We start from the raw sequence: 21622 nt of genomic DNA, 5'->3' as shown, positions 1-21622 counted from the left end.
AACTGATGGGTTTCTAGATGGGTGGTGATCTTGCTTCTTAGGACCCTTTCAAAGATTTTTATGATATGGGATGTTAGTGCTATTGGTCTGTAGTTCTTTGCTGTTGCTTTACTGCCCCCTTTGTGGAGTGGGGCTATGTCTGTTGTTTTTAGTAACTGAGGGACGACCCCCGTGTCCATGCTCCCTCTCCATAGGATGGAAAAGGCTCGTGATAGGGGCTTCTTGCAGTTCTTGATGAACACAGAGTTCCATGAGTCTGGCCCTGGGGCAGAGTGCATGGGCATGTCATTTATCGCCTGTTCGAAGTCATTTGGCGTCAGGATAACATCGGATAGGCTTGTGTTAATCAAATTTTGTGGCTCTCTCATAAAAAATTCATTTTGATCTTCGACTCTCAGTCTGGTTAGCGGCTTGCTAAAAACTGAGTCATATTGGGACTTGAGTAGCTCACTCATTTCCTTGCTGTCATCTGTGTAGGACCCATCTTGTTTAAGTAGGGGCCCAATACTGGACGTTGTTCTCGATTTTGATTTGGCATAGGAGAAGAAATACTTTGGGTTTCTTTCGATTTCATTTATGGCTTTTAGTTCTTCCCGCGATTCCTGACTCCTAAAGGATTCTTTTAGCTTAAGTTCGATGCTTGCTATTTCTCTGACCAGTGTCTCCCTGCGCATTTCTGATATATTGACCTCTTTTAGCCGCTCTGTTATTCTTTTCCGTCGCCTGTAAAGGGAGCGCCTGTCTCTTTCTACTTTACATCTACTCCTCCTTTTTCTTAGAGGAATAAGCCTTGTGCATACATCGAGTGCCACCGAGTTAATCTGTTCTAGGCATAAGTTTGGGTCTGTGTTGCTTAGTATATCTTCCCAGCTTATATCGGTTAGGACTTGGTTTACTTGGTCCCACTTTATGTTTTTGTTATTGAAGTTGAATTTGGTGAATGCTCCCTCGTGACTAGTCTCATTTTGTCGGTCTGAGGCTCCACGCATACATGTCTGAACCTCAATTATGTTGTGATCTGAGTATATTGTTTTTGATATGGTGACATTTCTTATCAGATCATCATTGTTAGTGAAGATGAGGTCTAGTGTATTCTCCAGTCTAGTAGGCTCTATTATTTGCTGTAGAGGGTAGCTCCCGCAAGAGATCAGCGGGGGCATCAGACATGGACGAAGTCCTCACACCAGCGCAGAGGCCTGGGAAGAAGATGTGGGCAGCTGTGGTAGCAAAGGCAAGTCCGGGAGGAGGGGGGGGGGCAATGGGAAGCTAGGTGGCAAGTGACAGGGAGGGGTTGGAGGGCAGGAACGAGGGATTGATAGAGAAGAACCGAGACCTATGAAAGGAGGACCAAGTAAGCCTCAGCGGCACAGGGGTAAGCCGCCATTCTTGTAAAATTCGGGTGTGTAACTTTCAATGTAAACGGTCTTAAAACCGAGGTCAAGAGGGTATGGTTAGAGTGGGTTTTGAGGAGATATAGTATTGATGTCTGTTTTTTGCAGGAACATAACCATAGGTTAGGATGTGAGTTGTTGTTGAAAGGTTATAGGTTGTTTACATGTGATGTTTTGAGGTTGAAAGGAGGTGTGGCTGTGGCGGTAAAGGAGACCAGTCCTTTGTGTATCCTGGGTTGGGAGGAGGGGGGGGTGGGAGGGTTGTCAGGGTGGATGGGTTTTGGGGGGCCAGGAGGGTTAGTTTTGTAGGTGTGTACATGCCAGCAACTAGTAACGCTAGAGTGAAGGTGGATTTTGTACGCGAGGTTATGGTATATCACTTGAGAGGTTTGCCTGCTTTTACGGTGATTGGTGGGGATTGGAATTGTGTCATTAGGAAGGGTGATGTGGTTCCGAGGGGGGCGGGTTGTGTTTTGGGGGTTCTGCGGGATGTTTTGCGAGATGTTGGAGTGGTAGATGTGGTGGGAAGTAAGGGATATGGAGTAGAGCACACTTTTATTCGTAGGGGATATGAGGCACGGTTAGATAGGATTTATGTTAGGCAGGGCATAGGTGTGGAGAGGGTGAGGACTATCGATGTGGGTTTTTCTGATCATCGTGCTGTTATAGCAGATTTGAGGGTAGATGGCATAGTGAGAGTTTATGCAGGATACTGGAAATTAAATGTGAGGCTACTTAGGGACGAGGGTGACCCTACGGGGTTTGAAGATTGGTGGAAATCCTTTTGGGAGACTAGGAATATGGAAATGGATTTGCTGGATTGGTGGGAAATGAGGGCTAAAGTTGAAATTGCGAAATTTTTTAAAGTACGGGGTAAGGAGATGGCGAGGTGGAGCTATGGCCTACAAAATTATATTGAGGGTCAGTTAAATGACTGTTATGCAGAGGAATGGGTGGGGCGGAGTGAGGACATGGAACATTTGCAAAATAGGTTGGCGGAAATTCACAATGAAAAATTTGAGGCAATTCGAGTTAGGGCAGGGTTGGAGGATGTCATAAGGGGAGATAGGCCATCGGGTTTTGTATTAAGGAGGTTTAAGGAACGGCAGGCGAAGACCACCTTGGCGTATATTGAGGCAGGTACAGGGGGGGTGGCTTTGAGGAGGGTCAAGGCCTATCCACCAAGGAAAATATTAGTTTGTATGCAGATTTTTGGTTTAGGGAGAAGTGGAGGAGGGTTGGCGGGGGAGTGGGTGAGGGACGGTTTGGGGATGAAGGGTTTAATAGGGTATTAAGTGAGCAGGACAGTGACAGAATCGAGGGTAGTATTAATGTAGAGGAGGTGGAGGAGGCAGTTTTTGGGATGTGCCAGGGTAAAACCCCAGGCATAGACGGAATACCAAACGATTTTTATAGGTATTATTGGGGGAGTGTACGGCATTGTCTGGTGGGGGTTTTGAGTTGTATGTTAAGTAGTGGGAGGATGGGGAAATCACAAAGAACGGGTGTCACGGTTTTAGTGCCCAAAAAGAAGGAATGCCGAGTTTTGAATGATTACCGTGCGATTACTTTAATGTGCTCGGATTACAAGATTTTTGCTAAGGTTTTGGGCAACAGAATGAGGAAAGTGTTGGGTTTAGTGTTACATAGGGGACAGTTGGGAATTCCGGGAAGAAGGATGAGGGATGGACATGGTTTGATTAGGGATTTTCTAGAGATGTACGGGAGGGGGAATACTAGGTTTAAATTGGGTGAATGCTCATGATTGCGTGGACAGAGATTTCTTAGGGGTTTGCTTAGAGAGGTTGGGGTTTTGGGAGGGGGTAGTGAGGTGGGTGAACACCCTGTATGATGGGGCAGAGGTGAGGGTACAGGTCAATGGGAGGTTGGGTGAAAGTGTACCAATGGAGAGAGGTTTGAGGCAGGGCTGTCCGATGTCACAGCTGCTCTTTGCGTGTGTGCAGAATCCTTTTTATGAGTCTGTTGAGAGGGTAATGAACAATCAGGAGATGGAAGGGGGGTGCAAAGGGGGCATCGTTGGGTATGTGGATGATACTACTGTTTTGCTAAGGGGTAAGGAGGAGTTAAGGAGGGTGGGTAGAGTGATTCAGATGTTTGGTATGAATACCGGAATGAGAGTTAATACGGTGAAATCAAGGTTACTAGAGGTCGGTAATTGGATAGGGGGGGGCTTGGGGATGGGGTTAGGAAGGACAGTGGTTGACAGAATCAAGGTATGTGGGATATGGTATTTGGCGGAAGTGCAGGCATGCAGAAGGGTAAATTCGGAGTCTGTCACGGGTAAGGTTTTAAGTAGACTAGGAGGTTTAAGTGTGAGGGACTTAGCTTTACATCAGAGGGTAGTGGTGGTAAATTCACTTGTCTATAGCAAGGTATGGGGGGTGGCAGAGGTTTTTCCCTTAGAGGTACGAGATATTGTGGAAATGCAGAGGAGGGTGCTGAAGTTTGTGTGGGGATTTGGGAGGGCATGGTTAAGTAAGGAGGTAGTTATGACGGATGTTCGGAGAGGGGGTTTAGGTTTGTTGCCTTTAGGACTGAGAGTAATGGCTGTATATATCAAGTGGAGGTATATGAGGGAAGGGGGTGTGAGGGGCGCTAAAGTAGGAAGAGTTATGGAGGAGGCACGTAAATGGTGGAGTGGGAAGGAATTGAGGGTTTGTGAAGATATGTTGAGATTTTTATTGACAGTGCAACAGGTGGATAAAATCAAAGTGAAACGGTTGGTGAGGGTAGTGAAAGGTCAAGGAATTATGCAAGGGGTAGCCGTGTATCCAACGTATGATTGGGGGGTTATTTGGAAAGATTTTAGTAAGGTTCGGATACCGGCTAGAGTAAGAGAATTAGTATATAGGTTTATCATGGGGATTCTGGCTTCCAAGGAGGTGTTACGTAGTATGGGGTTTGTGCAAGAGGCTTTTTGTCAGTTTTGTGGTGATGTTGAAACGGCGTTTCATGTATGTGGTCTTCTTTTGTACCTCCTTGGAGGGGGTGAGATCATGGATGGGTGGGGTTATCAGACTGTTGGTGGGGGGGTCGTTTGCCGCTTTTAAGGGCTTTACTACTAGATGTAAGGGGAGTGCCTAGGGATGTTGGAAGGGCTATAATGTATATCATAGTGGATTATCTGGACATTTCATGGGGAATGAGGGGATTAAGGGGTGATATGAAGATAAAAGCGTTGGCGGCTAGATTCTATAGGACGAAGTGTAGGAATAAGTTGGTAAGATAAGATAAGATAAGATTTCGTTCGGATTTTTAACCCCGGAGGGTTAGCCACCCAGGATAACCCAAGAAAGTCAGTGCGTCATCGAGGACTGTCTAACTTATTTCCATTGGGGTCCTTAATCTTGTCCCCCAGGATGCGACCCACACCAGTCGACTAACACCCAGGTACCTATTTGCTGCTAGGTGAACAGGACAATATGTGTAAGGAAACGTGTCGAAATGTTTCCACCCGCCGGGAATCGAACCCGGGCCCTCCGTGTGTGAATCGGGAGCTTTAGCCACCAGGCGTCTTGGGAAAAAAGTTTCCCGGAAGGTTATAGAAACCTCACTGTGGGTTCCCTTAGGCGGGGTCCCTGAGGATGGACAAAGGAGTGGTCTCCTTATGGGGGGATGTAAAGGGGGGGGGTTGTTTTTGGTTTTATCTGGAACTGATGTAGTGTGTAAGAGGAAGGTAGTGAGAATTAGGTATGGATGGTACGCCATGTTTCACGAGAATGCTATGCATAGTATAAGTGGCTTTGGCATACTGCTCTTATCTGTATTTTTTTGTACCTCTGTATGTGTGCACAAATTGAAAATAAATAAATAAATAAATAAATAAATGTTTGTCACAGTGAGATATAAGTGTGGTTTCCAGGGTTACATTTCTAAGCCTGATGGTTATGTTCACTGGGTTTAAAATTTCCTTGAAAGCCAGGATACCGAGCCCTTAGGATCTCGTTTTTAAGTAATTAGATTGGCACGTTGGTATCAACACAAAATTTTTCTGAGATACGTGTCAGTTCTTTTGGGACTGGCACATTACAGCAGCCTTATCCTTATTACTACTCTAGTCAAAAAAAAAAAAAAAAAATCATCCCTTCCCCCTTCTGGCCGCCCAATACCCTCGCTTCCTTCCCTGCCCTGCACCGCTGTATAGCCCTTGTGGTTTAGCGCTTCTTTTTTATTATAATAATAATCAAGAACCCCAATGGAAATAAATAACTGAATTTTTAGGGTTATCCTAGGTAATTTACACACACATTACTTACGTATGATAATTTGCGTAACTATTTATGTGAGGACACCAATGGAAATAAGTCACTCTATGGGTTATCCTAGGTACTTTATACATATGCTGCTATGTATGATTATGTAACTATTTGTGTATACGTGAATAAGGTTACTTCTCTGTACTTCAGTTGAAGTGGTGGTGGACACGGGTGAAGCTGTCAGTGCTCTTACAACCCCAGCACCATCTGGAACATTGCACGCCAAGAAGTATATCACAGTATTTTATATAATACTGAACATTGGTCATATACTGAGTGAAAAAATACCAGCTGTTAACATGACCACTGAGGATCCATATTATAATCGTCGTGCAAAAGGAACAAAATTTCGAGCTTTCAGACATCGTGTTTCTCTTGCAGTTCTTGCAGTATCTGGACTGATTGGCATTGGTTTTCAGTGAGTAAATACGTTGTTTTTGCTCTTGTTGGTATAATATTACAACTCTGAATGAATTCATGTAGTATATTAGAATTTAAAAATAAAATCTTATGAAAGGGAAATGCGTAGTATTTGGGCGTGTCGGATTATTATAACTTATTATTATAACTATTTGATTGGGTTTTAAAATGTAGAATATTACTATATAATATGTAATATCTCAGGAAATTGAAGTGTGTAGTATTTGGGTATTGAATTATCATAATTTATCAAAATTGCCTGGCAATAATAATTGTAATAATGATAGAATTACCTACAAAATGTTAGGTAAAAGGACACTGGTTGAACTAATGAGACATTTTATTGTGGCAACGTTTCGCTCTCCAGGGCACTTTTTCCTCACACCTGCTGACACTATTCACATAGCAGTAAATAGGTACCTGGGTGTTAGCCGTCTAGTGTGGGTCACATCCTGGGGACAAGATTAACCTAAGTTGCCTGAAATACTCTGCATAACCAGGGATTTTGCTGTATAGCCCTTGTGGCTTAGCGCTTCTTTTTGATTATAATAATAATAATAACCAGGGATTTTAAGATAAGATATTGTTCAATTTTTTTTTTTTTAACCCCGGAGGGTTAGCCACCCAGGATAACCCAAGAAAGGCCATTGTGGTCCTTAATCTTGTCCCCCCAGGATGCCATCCACACCAGTCAACTAACACCCAGGTACCTACTTACTTGCTAGGTGAACGAGGACAGTAGGTGTAAGGAAACATGCCCAGTGTTTTCACTCTTGCCAGGGATCGAGCCCCACACACAAGTGTTGCTTACCAGGCCACAGGACACCATCTATTTTGCATGTCATTGATGTCAGCTAGGTTTTATAAGTTGTATCGTACTTGTAGAAATAAATAACATTATAATTATTATTATAATTGTGCTGCTAAAAGTATACGACTCTCACTTGGCGAACTTCAGCTATTTATTTTAGTTTGAAATGTGCAGTAATGAGTTTGTTGTTTTGTTGAGATATTTTGGCCTATAATTTACTACTACTGTGCAGAACTCAGGCATTAGCTTACATTTTCCAATACATACAAGCTTTTTGCACCATGGAATTAATGTTTCTTGTGCAGATTGTTATTTTGGGAGATAGAGAAAATATGTATTTAGCCATGCATCACTTTTGAGCCAATCTTGTAACTTGTCTCTATACTTAGTTTAATCTCATCCACACTTTCCTTTGTGTGCAGAGAAATCACTACTACATTCAGCATCCCAGTTTTGTGTTAATATTCATTGTGAATAGTATTTATATACATACAAGTTTCCAACACTTCTATCTCAAACTTCTCAAAAAGTGTAATAGTGTGCAGATACATTTTTTCAGCTTTCTACAAAATCAAGTTATTGTAGTGAATTGTTAATTACAGATAATGTTAGAATTACTAGTATGGTGGGTTATGCCTAGCATCCATTCAAGACAAATTTTGAAGCCTGGTCACAGACCGGGCCGCAGGGGCGTTGACCTCTGGAACTCTCTCCAGGTATACCCGAGTTTCCTGTTGGCCAAAGAATACAGTGTGATGTTCAGTGAAAATTGGAACTTCTCTGCTATTAAAAACTTAACATTGGAAAAAATTACAAAAACATTACTGCATGGTCTTCCTTGGTGTAGGTAAAAACATGTTATCATACTTAGCTATGTAACTCATACAGGTTTAGTGCTTATTTTTTAATGTAAAAATGCTAAAAATAATACCACACTTAAAATGTAAACCTCTGAACATTAAAAATTAGTATTCACTGTGAATAAAATTAAGTTAAATTTACTTTAAACAATCCCCCCCCTTTTTTTTATTCCTCAGTTACCTGCCTCATTCACAAGTGTTGGTCCAGAAGATCAAAGACGGAGCTTTGGATGATGATGAGGCTATCATCAGTCGCAAAGTGCTGATGCTTGAATCTCTAACAAGATCTTCTGCTTCCATAAGAAAAGAAATAAAGGACCGAGAAGAAGGGAATATTCCTTGAACACCTCTTCAGTATTACATCTCACAACATTACTTTTTACTTGAAAACTGAAAATAATTTTTTTATAATTTTACTGAAGGGCTTATTAGGATGTGAAAGGAGTTCTAACAATATTAATTTACCTAAATATTAGAATAATACTCATGAATTTATTGAAGTTCTGCATAGTTATCATTGATATATGCTGTACTGTATGAAGGAAACCAATTTTGTCAATGTTAGAACATTAATGGATTTAATGATAGTAAAAATATGTAATTCCTCAGTTTGTACAGAGTACAGGTATATGAAAGTAATTTATTTTGGTTATGGATTTCCTGCAGCATTATTTTAAAAATTTTGTACATGTATATACAAAGAGATATGCATTTCATTTGTAATGGAATGAATTATATTGTACTATGTAAAGAATTGATTGTACAAGAAGCCATTTGGTAATTTACATATTTTATTTGTAATGAAACTTCTATTGATCAGCATTACTTATGCATTTCCTGTATGTTTAGAATTCCTCCAGTTTTCATTTTCTAGAGAAACAAATTGTTAGTACATGTATACTATATAGGAACATAAATTTTTCTGTAAATAAAGAGGAAATAAATTTTTAAGCCTAAAATGAGTGCTGGTAGAGGCACTCGCCTTTCTCGAAAGAGAAAAATTGATGCAGATATGCCGTCTGTGTCTGGGTCATCTTTACTCGATATTACTGATGATTTTCAAGATAGTGCCACACTCTTCAGGTAATTTGTCTTTTTAACTTTTGCTTTACAGAAAACTTGCTAAGTTAGTAGCATTGTATTGGATGCACTAGGTAATTTTAATGATTAAGCCTTAAATTTTCCAATTATGAACGATATACATTTCCTCTTGTTACTTGGTGTAAGTCCTCTATTATTACTCATTGATGGGCTCCTTTTCTTTCACCTTTTATTTACATTTCTTGCTATGTTACATAAAGGTGTGAAATAGAGTATTGATAATGACCAGAGTTAGAAACTAGCATTGCCCTTATCTGTGAGATTCAATTCTGTTTCACTGGATTAGTCAGAATATTTGCATAAAGAAGCACAAAATGTTGAACTGTAAAGGGTTAAAAATATGCAAAACAAAAAGGTACAACATAAGTGTTGTAAAGATGGTTGTAGAGTCACTTCAAACAAACATGCACATAAATTTTATTTGTTCAGTATAAAAATGTAGTTTACATGTAATAAGTTTTTATTTTTAACCCATAAACAGTCCAAACGTATATATACGTTTTTTCAACATTTGAAAGTATGTAAAAAAAGTAGATTTTTTTTTTTTTTTTTTTTAACATTTGAAAACGAAGAAAAACTTTGATCTACTTTTTTGTTTGTTATATTTGAAAATATGTAAAAAAAACGTAGATCTACTTTTGGAGCACTACACATGTGAATGTAGATCTGCTTGGGCAGTTTAATGGTTAATATGTCGGCCGTTTCCCACTGAGGCAGGGTGACCCAAAAAGAAAGAAAAAAACTTTCATCATTGTTCAACACTTTTACCATCATTCATATATAAATATTGTTGAGCACAAAAAATAAATAAATATCATGCACATGCATTTTAGGCATATGCCTGAAATGCATGTGCACATCTTAAACCTAACTTGCTACCCAAATTAACCTCATTGTCGAAAGTTGCACTCTAAACACAGACTAGCTCTCGGACTTTTTAACAAAAACTAAACTTATTGCACTTTGATATTAATTTTGCACTCTTCCTAACCTCCAACTTCACTCTACTCTTAAACATCACCACATTGCAGAGTTGTATGACCCATATGGGTTTAGCATTAATATTTTAATGTGCTGTAATAATGGAAAGTAGAAAGAGCACCAAGTCTTAAGGAATTATGAATTATATTATATATTATATTATATATTATATTATATATTATATATTATATTATATATTATATTATATATTATATTATATATTATATATTATATATTATATTATATATTATATATTATATTATATTATATATTATATATAGAGGGGCAACTGATATGTCGGATCATTATTTAGTTGTAGCTACAGTTAGAGTAAGAGGTAGATGGGAAAAGAGGAAGGTGGCAACAACAAGTAAGAGGGAGGTGAAAGTGTATAAACTAAGGGAGGAGGAAGTTCGGGTGAGATATAAGCGACTATTGGCAGAAAGGTGGGCTAGTGCAAAGATGAGTAGTGGGGGGGTTGAAGAGGGTTGGAATAGTTTTAAAAATGCAGTATTAGAATGTGGGGCAGAAGTTTGTGGTTATAGGAGGGTGGGGGCAGGAGGAAAGAGGAGTGATTGGTGGAATGATGAAGTAAAGGGTGTGATAAAAGAGAAAAAGGTAGCTTATGAGAGGTTTTTACAAAGCAGAAGTGTTATAAGAAGAGCAGAGTATATGGAGAGTAAAAGAAAGGTAAAGAGAGTGGTGAGAGAGTGCAAAAGGAGAGCAGATGATAGAGTGGGAGAGGCACTGTCAAGAAATTTTAATGAAAATAAGAAAAAATTTTGGAGTGAGTTAAACAAGTTAAGAAAGCCTAGGGAAAATATGGATTTGTCAGTTAAAAACAGAGTAGGGGAGTTAGTAGATGGGGAGATGGAGGTATTAGGTAGATGGCGAGAATATTTTGAGGAACTTTTAAATGTTAAGGAAGAAACAGAGGCAGTAATTTCATGCACTGGTCAGGGAGGTATACCATCTTTTAGGAGTGAAGAAGAGCAGAATGTAAGTGTGGGGGATGTACGTGAGGCATTACGTAAAATGAAAGGGGGTAAAGCAGCTGGAACTGATGGGATCATGACAGAAATGTTAAAAGCAGGGGGGGATATAGTGTTGGAGTGGTTGGTACTTTTGTTTAATAAATGTATGAAAGAGGGGAAGGTACCTAGGGATTGGCAGAGAGCATGTATAGTCCCTTTATATAAAGGGAAAGGGGACAAAAGAGACTGTAAAAATTATAGAGGAATAAGCTTACTGAGTATACCAGGAAAAGTGTACGGTAGGGTTATAATTGAAAGAATTAGAGGTAAGACAGAATGTAGGATTGCGGATGAGCAAGGAGGTTTTAGAGTGGGTAGGGGATGTGTAGATCAGGTGTTTACATTGAAGCATATATGTGAACAGTATTTAGATAAAGATAGGGAAGTTTTTATTGCATTTATGGATTTAGAAAAGGCATATGATAGAGTGGATAGAGGAGCAATGTGGCAGATGTTGCAAGTATATGGAATAGGTGGTAAGTTATTAAATGCTGTAAAGAGTTTTTATGAGGATAGTGAGGCTCAGGTTAGGGTGTGTAGAAGAGAGGGAGACTACTTCCCGGTAAAAGTAGGTCTTAGACAGGGATGTGTAATGTCACCATGGTTGTTTAATATATTTATAGATGGGGTTGTAAAGGAAGTAAATGCTAGGGTGTTTGGGAGAGGGGTGGGATTAAATTATGGGGAATCAAATTCAAAATGGGAATTGACACAGTTACTTTTTGCTGATGATACTGTGCTTATGGGAGATTCTAAAGAAAAATTGCAAAGGTTAGTGGATGAGTTTGGGAATGTGTGTAAAGGTAGAAAGTTGAAAGTGAACATAGAAAAGAGTAAGGTGATGAGGGTGTCAAATGATTTAGATAAAGAAAAATTGGATATCAAATTGGGGAGGAGGAGTATGGAAGAAGTGAATGTTTTCAGATACTTGGGAGTTGACGTGTCGGCGGATGGATTTATGAAGGATGAGGTTAATCATAGAATTGATGAGGGAAAAAAGGTGAGTGGTGCGTTGAGGTATATGTGGAGTCAAAAAACGTTATCTATGGAGGCAAAGAAGGGAATGTATGAAAGTATAGTAGTACCAACACTCTTATATGGGTGTGAAGCTTGGGTGGTAAATGCAGCAGCGAGGAGACGGTTGGAGGCAGCGGAGATGTCCTGTTTAAGGGCAATGTGTGGTGTAAATATTATGCAGAAAATTCGGAGTGTGGAAATTAGGAGAAGGTGTGGAGTTAATAAAAGTATTAGTCAGAGGGCAGAAGAGGGGTTGTTGAGGTGGTTTGGTCATTTAGAGAGAATGGATCACAGTAGAATGACATGGAAAGCATATAAATCTATAGGGGAAGGAAGGCGGGGTAGGGGTCGTCCTCGAAAGGGTTGGAGAGAGGGGGTAAAGGAGGTTTTGTGGGTAAGGGGCTTGGACTTCCAGCAAGCGTGCGTGAGCGTGTTAGATAGGAGTGAATGGAGACGAATGGTACTTGGGACCTGACGATCTGTTGGAGTGTGAGCAGGGTAATATTTAGTGAAGGGATTCAGGGAAACCGGTTATTTTCATATAGTCGGACTTGAGTCCTGGAAATGGGAAGTACAATGCCTGCACTTTAAAGGAGGGGTTTGGGATATTGGCAGTTTGGAGGGATATGTTGTGTATCTTTATATGTTTAAGCTTCTAGACTGTTGTATTCTGAGCACCTCTGCAAAAACAGTGATAATGTGCGAGTGTGGTGAAAGTGTTGAATGATGATGAAAGTATTTTCTTTTTGGGGATTTTCTTTCTTTTTTGGGTCACCCTGCCTCGGTGGGAGACGGCCGACTTGTTGAAAAAAAAAAAAAAAAAAAATTCCTTGGGTCAACCGTTCCCTGTCCCTGGAAGTTTTCTATGAATACTATTTCTGCTGTAAACATGTACTGTTTATGGCTAAAGTTATTTTGTGGTTAATGCTTGAAGTTTAAAGTTAATGTTTGACTTTATTTAAACCCTAAAGACAGACCAGTGCAAAATATTCTGTCGAAGAACTACAATTACATTAAGACAATTTGTTGTGGTATTATAAAACATTTTATTTTATTTTCCCAGGCTCCCTTCTAAACCTCTGAAGAAAGTCAAGACAGAAAGCACTGCAGCTTCCAGGCCTCGTGGTAGACCCAAGAAAATTGGAACAAAGAATGTATCACATAGTGATGTAGCACCTTGTAAAGACACAGAAAGACCAGAATTACTGGATGTGGATAGTGATTCTTTACTAGACCAGCCAGACACACTATGCACCGAGTCTGAGGACTCTCAAGAGGAAGTGACAGACGAAAATAATTTCCTGGTGGAATTGGAAAAATCTATATGCTCAGAATCTGAAAAATTGTGTCCCTGTTGTAAACACATTGTTTCTTGTGCTATATTTGGTGACCACTTTAGAGAATGTTTACAAAAATTCAAACTAACTAAGAGTGGATGTGAAAGACTGTCTACAAAAGTTGCAAAAGAAGAAATAGGAAAAGAATTGGGAAAAACTGAAGATAGTCAAGTACTCCTTTGCCCTGTCTGCATGAAGGTATGACATTTTTTTCACTTTAGGTACATTGGCATGATTAGACCCTACTGTTTAAAGGATGATTTTTAATCCTTTTATTTTCTTTAACTAAAACTCTGGGTGAAGGAATACAAATTCTATTGGTACAGGATTGGCCATTATGTTAAATGTGCCATTTTCATGGTTACACTGTGGTCATAGTCCCATTATACATTTTCAAGTTTATCTGCAGAATCTGCTATAATTGTTTGCTAAATACATTATATTACTCATGGAGTGAGAAAAGTACACCAAAAAAAAATGCTGAGTGCAGTTATTTTATACATTGAAGGTAGGGGAAAATATTAAGAAAGTGCAACTATGATTTGCTTACAAATGTTTTTATTTCAAACAATATTTTTTTTGTCATTAGTATTATTGTATTAAAAACATGTGCTAAGCTTATACGAGTCATTCATTATTGATATGTAGTGCAATAACGCACATTTGATAACATCAAAAAAGATCTGACTTTTTTTAGAGACTAATCTGTAGCTTTGTTTTTGCCAAATCTAGGATTTCTTTTTCAGTTTTTTGTTTTAACGCTATGCCTTGGGCACTCCATTCAACCTATGCCATGGAGCTCCCTCGCTGCTGTGGTCAGCTTTGTTACAGTGCCAGCTTAGCACTTTCCATGAATACTACATATAATGTTAAAAACTGAACCCTGGAATTTGCTTGCTTCATAATACTCATGATTTGATTATACAGTAGAACCCCTGTATCCACTGATTCGGTGTCTGCGGTTTGTTATCCATGGTTTACTGTGGCCTAAAAATACCTTTTAATTTTACATGATAATGACCCCAAAGCACAAAAGGAGAGAAGGTGGTAGTTCTTCAAAACCCAAGTGAAGCCATGACATGCTTCCTCTCAGTGAAAAATGATAATTCTCCACTTAATATGCATAACTTATCAGTTAAACTTTATAATAGGTATGTATAGGACTTATATATAGGGTTTGCTACTATGCGCAGTTTCGGTATCTGCAGCAGGCCCTTGGAACTTATCCCCAACGGATACGGGGATCCTACTGTATTGTACTCATGTTTTTACTGAAGGTCATTTTGCAGTTCATTTTGATTATTCATGGGTATTTTCAGAATGTTCATTTCCTTTTTGCTTAGTACACACTTTCCCACCTCACCAGTCTCTCTCTTTTCTCATCTATCTCTTCTCTATTTCCTTTCATCCCTGTACTCTCCCAATCTGCTCTTGCCATAAAAAACTATTCATATCTTCTAATTTTTTTTATATTTTTTTTTTATTTATTTTTTTTTTATTATCACACTGGCCGATTCCCACCAAGGCAGGGTGGCCCGAAAAAGAAAAACTTTCACCATCATTCACTCCATCACTGTCTTGCCAGAAGGGTGCTTTACACTACAGTTTTTAAACTGCAACATTAACACCCCTCCTTCAGAGTGCAGGCACTGTACTTCCCATCTCCAGGACTCAAGTCCGGCCTGCCGGTTTCCCTCAACTCCTTCATAAATGTTACTTTGCTCACACTCCAACAGCACGTCAAGTATTAAAAACCATTTGTCTCCATTCACTCCTATCAAACACGCTCACACATGCCTGCTGGAAGTCCAAGCCCCTCGTACACAAAACCTCCTTTACCCCCTCCCTCCAACCTTTCCTAGGCCGACCCCTACCCCGCCTTCATTTTTTTCTTTCATTTTTTTCTTGGGTGAACAATACTTAGGTTCTGTGGACCTAATACGAAATCTAAAGTTTAAAAAAGAAAATTTGCAAAGCTGCCATAAACTGATCCAGCCTTGTTAAGGTATAAATGTAAATTGTCCTAACATGATTACTTGTCTACATGACATGATAAAATTTTTAATGTTCTACACCCATCTCTTTCAGTCTCAGAAATCTAAGATCCAGTGTCATTCTCACATGAAAATCTGTGCTCGAGCTCATGGTCTAAGTTCAGAACAGCTATTACTAGCATCAAGATTGCTTGAAAAGCAAGCTGAAGAAAGACGCAAGTTAGGTTTGCCTTTTCTAGTACAAAAGGACAGTGATAGTCATAAATATGAAGATAAGGTAAGGAGCATTGTTGTAATTTTCATTACAGCCTCTCCTCACGTAACGAAAGTTCCATTCCTAAGACCATGTCGGTAAATGAATTTGTCACTAAGTGAGGAGCATACTATAATGGTGGTGGGTTTGTCTTTGCCATCTTTGATATATTTTTAATGTTGCTTTTGCACCATTTATAACATTTCTGGTATTCTTTTAAATGTTTATACAGCAGTGTATAGTGGAAATCAGCTCTAATACATGTGTACATTATTTAGGTATTCATACTGGTCAGAGACCCTGCCGTAAGTCTGAGTCATCGGTAAACAAGTACGCCGCTAAGTGACGAGAGGCTGTAATTAAACAAAAATATTAACATTGCTTCTCCATGGGGAAGTGGAAAAGAATGCTTCCTCTATAAACTATGCATGTCATAAGAGGTGACTAAAATGCCAGGAGCAAGGGGCTAGTAACCCCTTCTGTATAAATTACTAAATTAAAAAAAAAAAAACTTAGTCACCCTGCCTCAGTGGGATATGGCTGGTTCACTGGAAAAAAAAAAATTAACATTTCGACTGGCAGATCCTGTCTTTGACAAGAGTGTAACTCTTTCATGTTGGACCCTTGTGGGTTTAGTGCTTAGTTCTGATTGTAACACTCTTATCAGTACATTTAAGGATAACAAGTAGTTTGTAAAGTACTGTACTAAGGTTAATACAATGAAGAGTAAAATATATCTGTATGATAAATGATAGGAAAAATACTTGTTTTTAAAGAGAGAGATTGTCCTTTATTTTGTACAAAGCTGCTCCTTGGCTATAGATAAGTACAATAATTACAAATAGGTAATTATGTACACAAACATGGCCATGTCTTAGTTTGGCCTATTGTATTACACAGGGTTGTGAACAAGTGAAAAATATAATTATGCATAGGGAAAAAAATGGTTGGTGGAGAAGAGGTGATTGTAGTAGGGGGGCAAAGGTGGTACCTGGTTATGGTCAAACAAAATTCCTAGACATATGGTAATTTTTTATTTTAACACTGGCTGTCTGCCACTGAGGTAAGTGACCTGAAAATGATGAAAGACTTTGACCTTCACTCACTCCATCACTGTCTTACCAGAGATATACCAATACTGCAGTTCAAATGCCCCTCCAAACTTCAATATCACCGCCTCTCCTTCAGAGTGTAGGCACTGTACTTCTCACCTCCAGGACTCAAGTTTAGCTAACTGGTACAAATTAACTTCTTACATATGGTAATGTAAGAAGTTAAAAAAAAGTATGCCAGATTTGCTCTTTGTTACAGTTATAAGCTGGAGAAATTAAGGGTGATGTAGCAATAACTTATGGTTTCCTTAACCCTTTCAGGGTCCGTCCCGTAGATCTACGGCTTTACGTTCAGGGTCCAAACCGTAGATCTACGCCATGAGCTCAGCTCACTCTGATAAACTGTGAGTGGTACATTTGGGCCTAGATATGAGAGAATACATCTATGTGGTATGTGTGCACCACATAAAACAGATCCTGCAGCACACTGTGTATAATGAGAGAAAAAAATGAAATCATGATTTTTCGATTAAAACAGCAACTTTGCAGTGTTTTTTCGTATGTTTTTTATAGTTGTATTTGCGATTTCTTGGTCTCAGTTGATAGAATGGAAGACATATTACAGAAATAGAGATGATTTTGATTGGTTTTAGCATTGGAAATGGCTTGAAACTGAGCTCAAAGTAGCGGAAATGTTAAATTTTTGCCGATATTCAAGAGTAAACAAACGACCTCACACGTCTAATACATGTCAGCTGGTGGGTCTAATATACATTCACAAATATGGTGATGATATTTATACAATTATTACAGTATTGCATAACAGTAAATCTTCTATTTTTTGGTGTGAATAAAAATTCATTATGTGAATAAAAAATCAAAATGGAATTTATTTGTAAAGCCTCAAAACATAACTAATGAACAGAGGAAATGTTAGTTTAGTGCCAGGAATGCCTACATTGTTCATTCTGGACCCTATTTTGAAATTGGAATATTTTGAACTTTGTGTTAAATTGGCCAAATTAACAATTTCCGATCACTTTATTTTGTAGTTGAAACAGTTGACTTGGCGATTTCTTGTGCTCAATCGATAGAATAGAAGTAATACTAGTGAAATAGCTAAGAATTTGGTTGATTGGAATAATGTAATTGGCCTAAAATGGAAGTCAAAGTCGGCAAAATTGCCGATTCGTAAATATCGCTGACACATCAAAATTCGCGAGAGCATAATTTCGTCAATTTTCCACCAAATTTCGTACTTTTTGTTTTATTACCTTCACAAAAAGATTCTCTACGATTTCATAAGAAAAAATAACAAATTTTTTTTTTTTAAATTCTTGGACACTGGTGCGTGACTCCAGATTTGGGCCTTGGACCCTGAAAGGGTTAATATAAAAAAAAATCTAACTGGTTCATATCCAGCTCTTCTGATATAAAGATGGGTAAGGTTATACTAGCCTCAGTAATTCAGTCTTGAGTTGGGGGGAAGGGAGGATACTTCCATTTGGTTGAATAGAACAAGTGTTGAGAGACCTCTAGATATAGAAATACCAAATAGGGAGCTGACTTAGTTTTAAATTATATCACTGTAAAGGCTATATCAGATTAATGCCTTGACAGGCAAAAATGCCATCAAGGAGTCAACTAACTACTTTAATCTTTAAGTTTATACATCATCACAGTGAAAATGTTAAAAGTGCCTAGTTTTGCATTGTAACAATACAGCAGCAACATTGCATTCTAACATTATGATTTTTTTAAATGTAACCATCAAGGTAGGTAAAATTTTAATGAAAAATTTGTGCCAAATATATTCATCTTTCCTAGTTAGTAGGTTGGTAGACAGCAACCGACAAGGGAGATACTACTGTCCTGCCAAGTGAGCGTGAAATGGAAACCTGTAGTTGTTTTACATGATGGCAGGATTGCTGGTGTCTTTTGTCTGTCTCATAAACATGCATGGTTTCAAGTACATCTTGCTACTTCTACTTACACTTAGGTCACACTGTACATGCATTTACAAGCATATATATACACGTCTCTCTGGGTTTTCTTCTATTTTTTTACTAGTTCTTGCTCTTGTTTATTTCCTCTTACCTCCACAGGGAAGAGGAACAGAATTCTTCCTTAGTAAGCCATGCATGTCATAAGAGGCTACTAAAATGCTGGGAGCAAGGAGCTAGTAACCCCTTCTGTATACCATACTAAATTTAAAAAACTGTTTTTTTCTTTTAACCCTTTGACTGTTTTGGTCGTATATATGTCTTACGAGCCACAGTTTTTGACGTATATATGCTCATAAATTCTAGTGGCTTCAAATCAAGCAGGAGAAAGCTGGTAGGCCCACATGTGAGAGAATGGATCTGTGTGGTCAGTGTGCACCATATAAAAAAGATTCCTGCAGCACGCAGTGCATAATGAGAAAAGAAAACTCCGACCGTTTTTTTTTTAATTAAAATGCCGACTTTGTGGTCTATTTTCGTATAGTATTTATGGTTGTATTCTCGTTTTCTTGGTCTCATTTGATAGAATGGAAAACATATTATAAAAATAGAAGTGATTTTCATTGGTTTTACTATAAAAAGAACCTGGAAATGGAGCTCAAAGTAGGGGAAATGTTTAATTTTTGCAGATGTTCAAAAGTAAACAAACTATGTCATTGTCCAATAAATGTCCATGTAGCCATTCTAATATGCAGTCATGAATGGGTTGACATTATTTATACAGTTATTATAATAATGCAGTAATCTGCATAATAGTAAATCTTCTATTTTTTTGTTTGAATAAAAATTCAAAATAGAAAGCAAGAGTAATATCAGAGGGGCTGGAGACGTGACTGATGAACAAACAAAATGTTATTTTAGAGCCAGGAATGTCTGCATTGTTCATTCTGGACCCATTTTGAAATTGTCATATTTTTTAATTTTCGTTAAATTGGCCAAATTGCAAATTTCTGAGCATGTTATTGGGTAGTTGAAATCAGTAAATGGGCAGTTTCCTGTACTCAGTCGATAGAAAAAATGGAGTTCTAAAGAAATAGCTATAAGTTTGGTCGACTGAAACAACGGAATTAGCCGAAAATAGGGCTCAAAGTGGGCAAAATCCCTGATTCGTAAATATCGCCGAGGTCGCTAACTTCGCGAGAGCGTAATTCCGTCAGTTTTCCATCAAATTTAATTCTTTTGGTGTCATTACCACCAGGAAAATATTCTCTATCATTTCATAGGAATTTTTTTTTTTTTTTTTTTTTTTTTTGCGACACCAGGAGACACCTCAGGATTTGGGGTTGCGACAGTCAAGGGGTTAATTATTCATCTTTGGTGAAAGAATATAATACTTGTGCATTGTGTTGCTGCAAAAAAAAATATAAGAATTAGTTATCCAGTATGCACTGTACCTACTTTTGTGTGTCTTGTTTTTTATTCTAAGCTAAATGAGAATAACTTTTGGGAAATAAATACACGAGTAGAACGGTGTTTTAGCAAAGCCTTGAGTGGCATTTTGTTATATGTCAGTGTTGCTGCATGTATGCACTCCTCTGGCAAGACAGTGATAGTGTGAATGATGGCTTTTTTTTTTTTTTTTTTTGTTACCCTGCCTCGGTGGGAGACGGCCAGTATGTTAAAAGAAAAAAAGTATGGTGAAGAGGTGGGAAGAGTAGAAGAGTTATATAATGTAGATAGTCCCAGTGTTCATTATTTTTATGGATATTTTTGTTTGATTATTCCATACAAATTGATGTGTGAGGAGATTATACTGCACATATCTTCCATCAGACTTTTGAACTATTTAACTCAGAAGCATTGAAAAGCAGTATGAGAAAATATGTTTACAAGGCACATCATGGCTTTTTTTTTTTTTTGTTTCCAGGTAAAAAAAAGTGCTAAACAATATATAAAAGGAGCCAGAAAAGACCCTGATTTAGCAATGGCCTTGGCTCTTTCACGTTCAGTTGCTGAAGAAGAAGCTGTAGCACGAGCTTCCAGGGAAGAGAAGTTGTTGGCTCTGGGTCTAGACCAGATTGTGGATGAAGACAGACAAGTTCAGCCTGTTATATTTCCCCATCCTGTAATAGGTATGAATAAATACTTTTAAGAACATAAGAAAGGAGGAACACTGCAGAAGGCCTGTTGGCCCATACTAGGCAGGTCCTTACAATTCATCCCACTAACAAAACATTTGCCCAACCCAATTTTCAATGCCACCCAAGAAATAAGCTCTGATGTGAAAGTCCCGCTCAAATCCAACCCCTCCCACTCATGTACTTATCCAACCTAAATTTGAAACTACCCAAAGTCCCAGCCTCAATAACCCAACTAGGTAGACTGTTCCACTCATCTACTACCCTATTTCCAAACCAATACTTTCCTATGTCCTTTCTAAATCTAAACTTACCTAATTTAAATCCATTACTGCGGGTTCTCTCTTGGAGAGACATCCTCAAGACCTTATTAATATCCCCTTTATTAATACCTATCTTCCACTTATACACTTCGATCAGGTCTCCCCTCATTCTTCGTCTAACAAGTGAATGTAACTTAAGAGTCTTCAATCTTTCTTCATAAGGAAGATTTCTAATGCTATGTATTAATTTAGTCATCCTACGCTGAATGTTTTCTAATGAATTTATGTCCATTCTGTAATATGGAGACCAGAACTGAGCTGCATAATCTAGGTGAGGCCTTACTAATGATGTATAAAGCTGCAGTATGACCTCTGGACTTCTGTTGCTTACACTTCTTGATATAAATCCCAGTAATCTATTTGCCTTATTACGTACGCTTAGGCATTGCTGTCTTGGTTTAAGGTTCCTGCTCACCATAACCCCCAAGTCCTTTTCGCAATCTGTATGGCTAAGTTCTACATCATTTAACTTATAAGTACTAGGGTATGGGCACTCCCAAGCTTCAGAACCTTGCATTTATCTACATTGAACTGCATCTGCCACTTTTCTGACCAAGAATAGAGTTTGCTTAAATCCTCCTGAAGTTCCATAACATCTACGTTTGAATCAATTATCCTACCTATCTTTGTGTCATCGGCGAATTTGCTCATATCACTAGTAATTCCCTCATCAAGATCATTGATATATAT

At 38.4% G+C, this 21622-nt stretch overlaps 1 protein-coding gene across 2 annotated transcripts in view; it reads left to right on the top strand.

The window, feature by feature from the left end:
• The window catches only part of LOC128694257 (serine-rich adhesin for platelets), a 109262-nt gene that overhangs the window by 55120 nt on the left and 32520 nt on the right, over positions 1-21622 (top strand). For both annotated transcript variants that reach the window (XM_070093571.1, XM_053784281.2), the window contains exons 4-8: positions 5819-6086; positions 7937-8842; positions 12956-13427; positions 15318-15500; positions 20399-20603. In XM_070093571.1, the coding sequence (XP_069949672.1) occupies positions 8718-8842; positions 12956-13427; positions 15318-15500; positions 20399-20603 (985 nt within the window). In that variant the 5' untranslated portion in view covers positions 5819-6086; positions 7937-8717. The remainder of the gene's footprint in view (positions 1-5818; positions 6087-7936; positions 8843-12955; positions 13428-15317; positions 15501-20398; positions 20604-21622) is intronic.

This window comes from Cherax quadricarinatus, chromosome 43 (assembly GCF_038502225.1).
Source record: "Cherax quadricarinatus isolate ZL_2023a chromosome 43, ASM3850222v1, whole genome shotgun sequence".
NCBI lineage: Eukaryota > Metazoa > Arthropoda > Malacostraca > Decapoda > Parastacidae > Cherax > Cherax quadricarinatus.
This window is presented reverse-complemented; position numbering and strand designations above follow the sequence as displayed.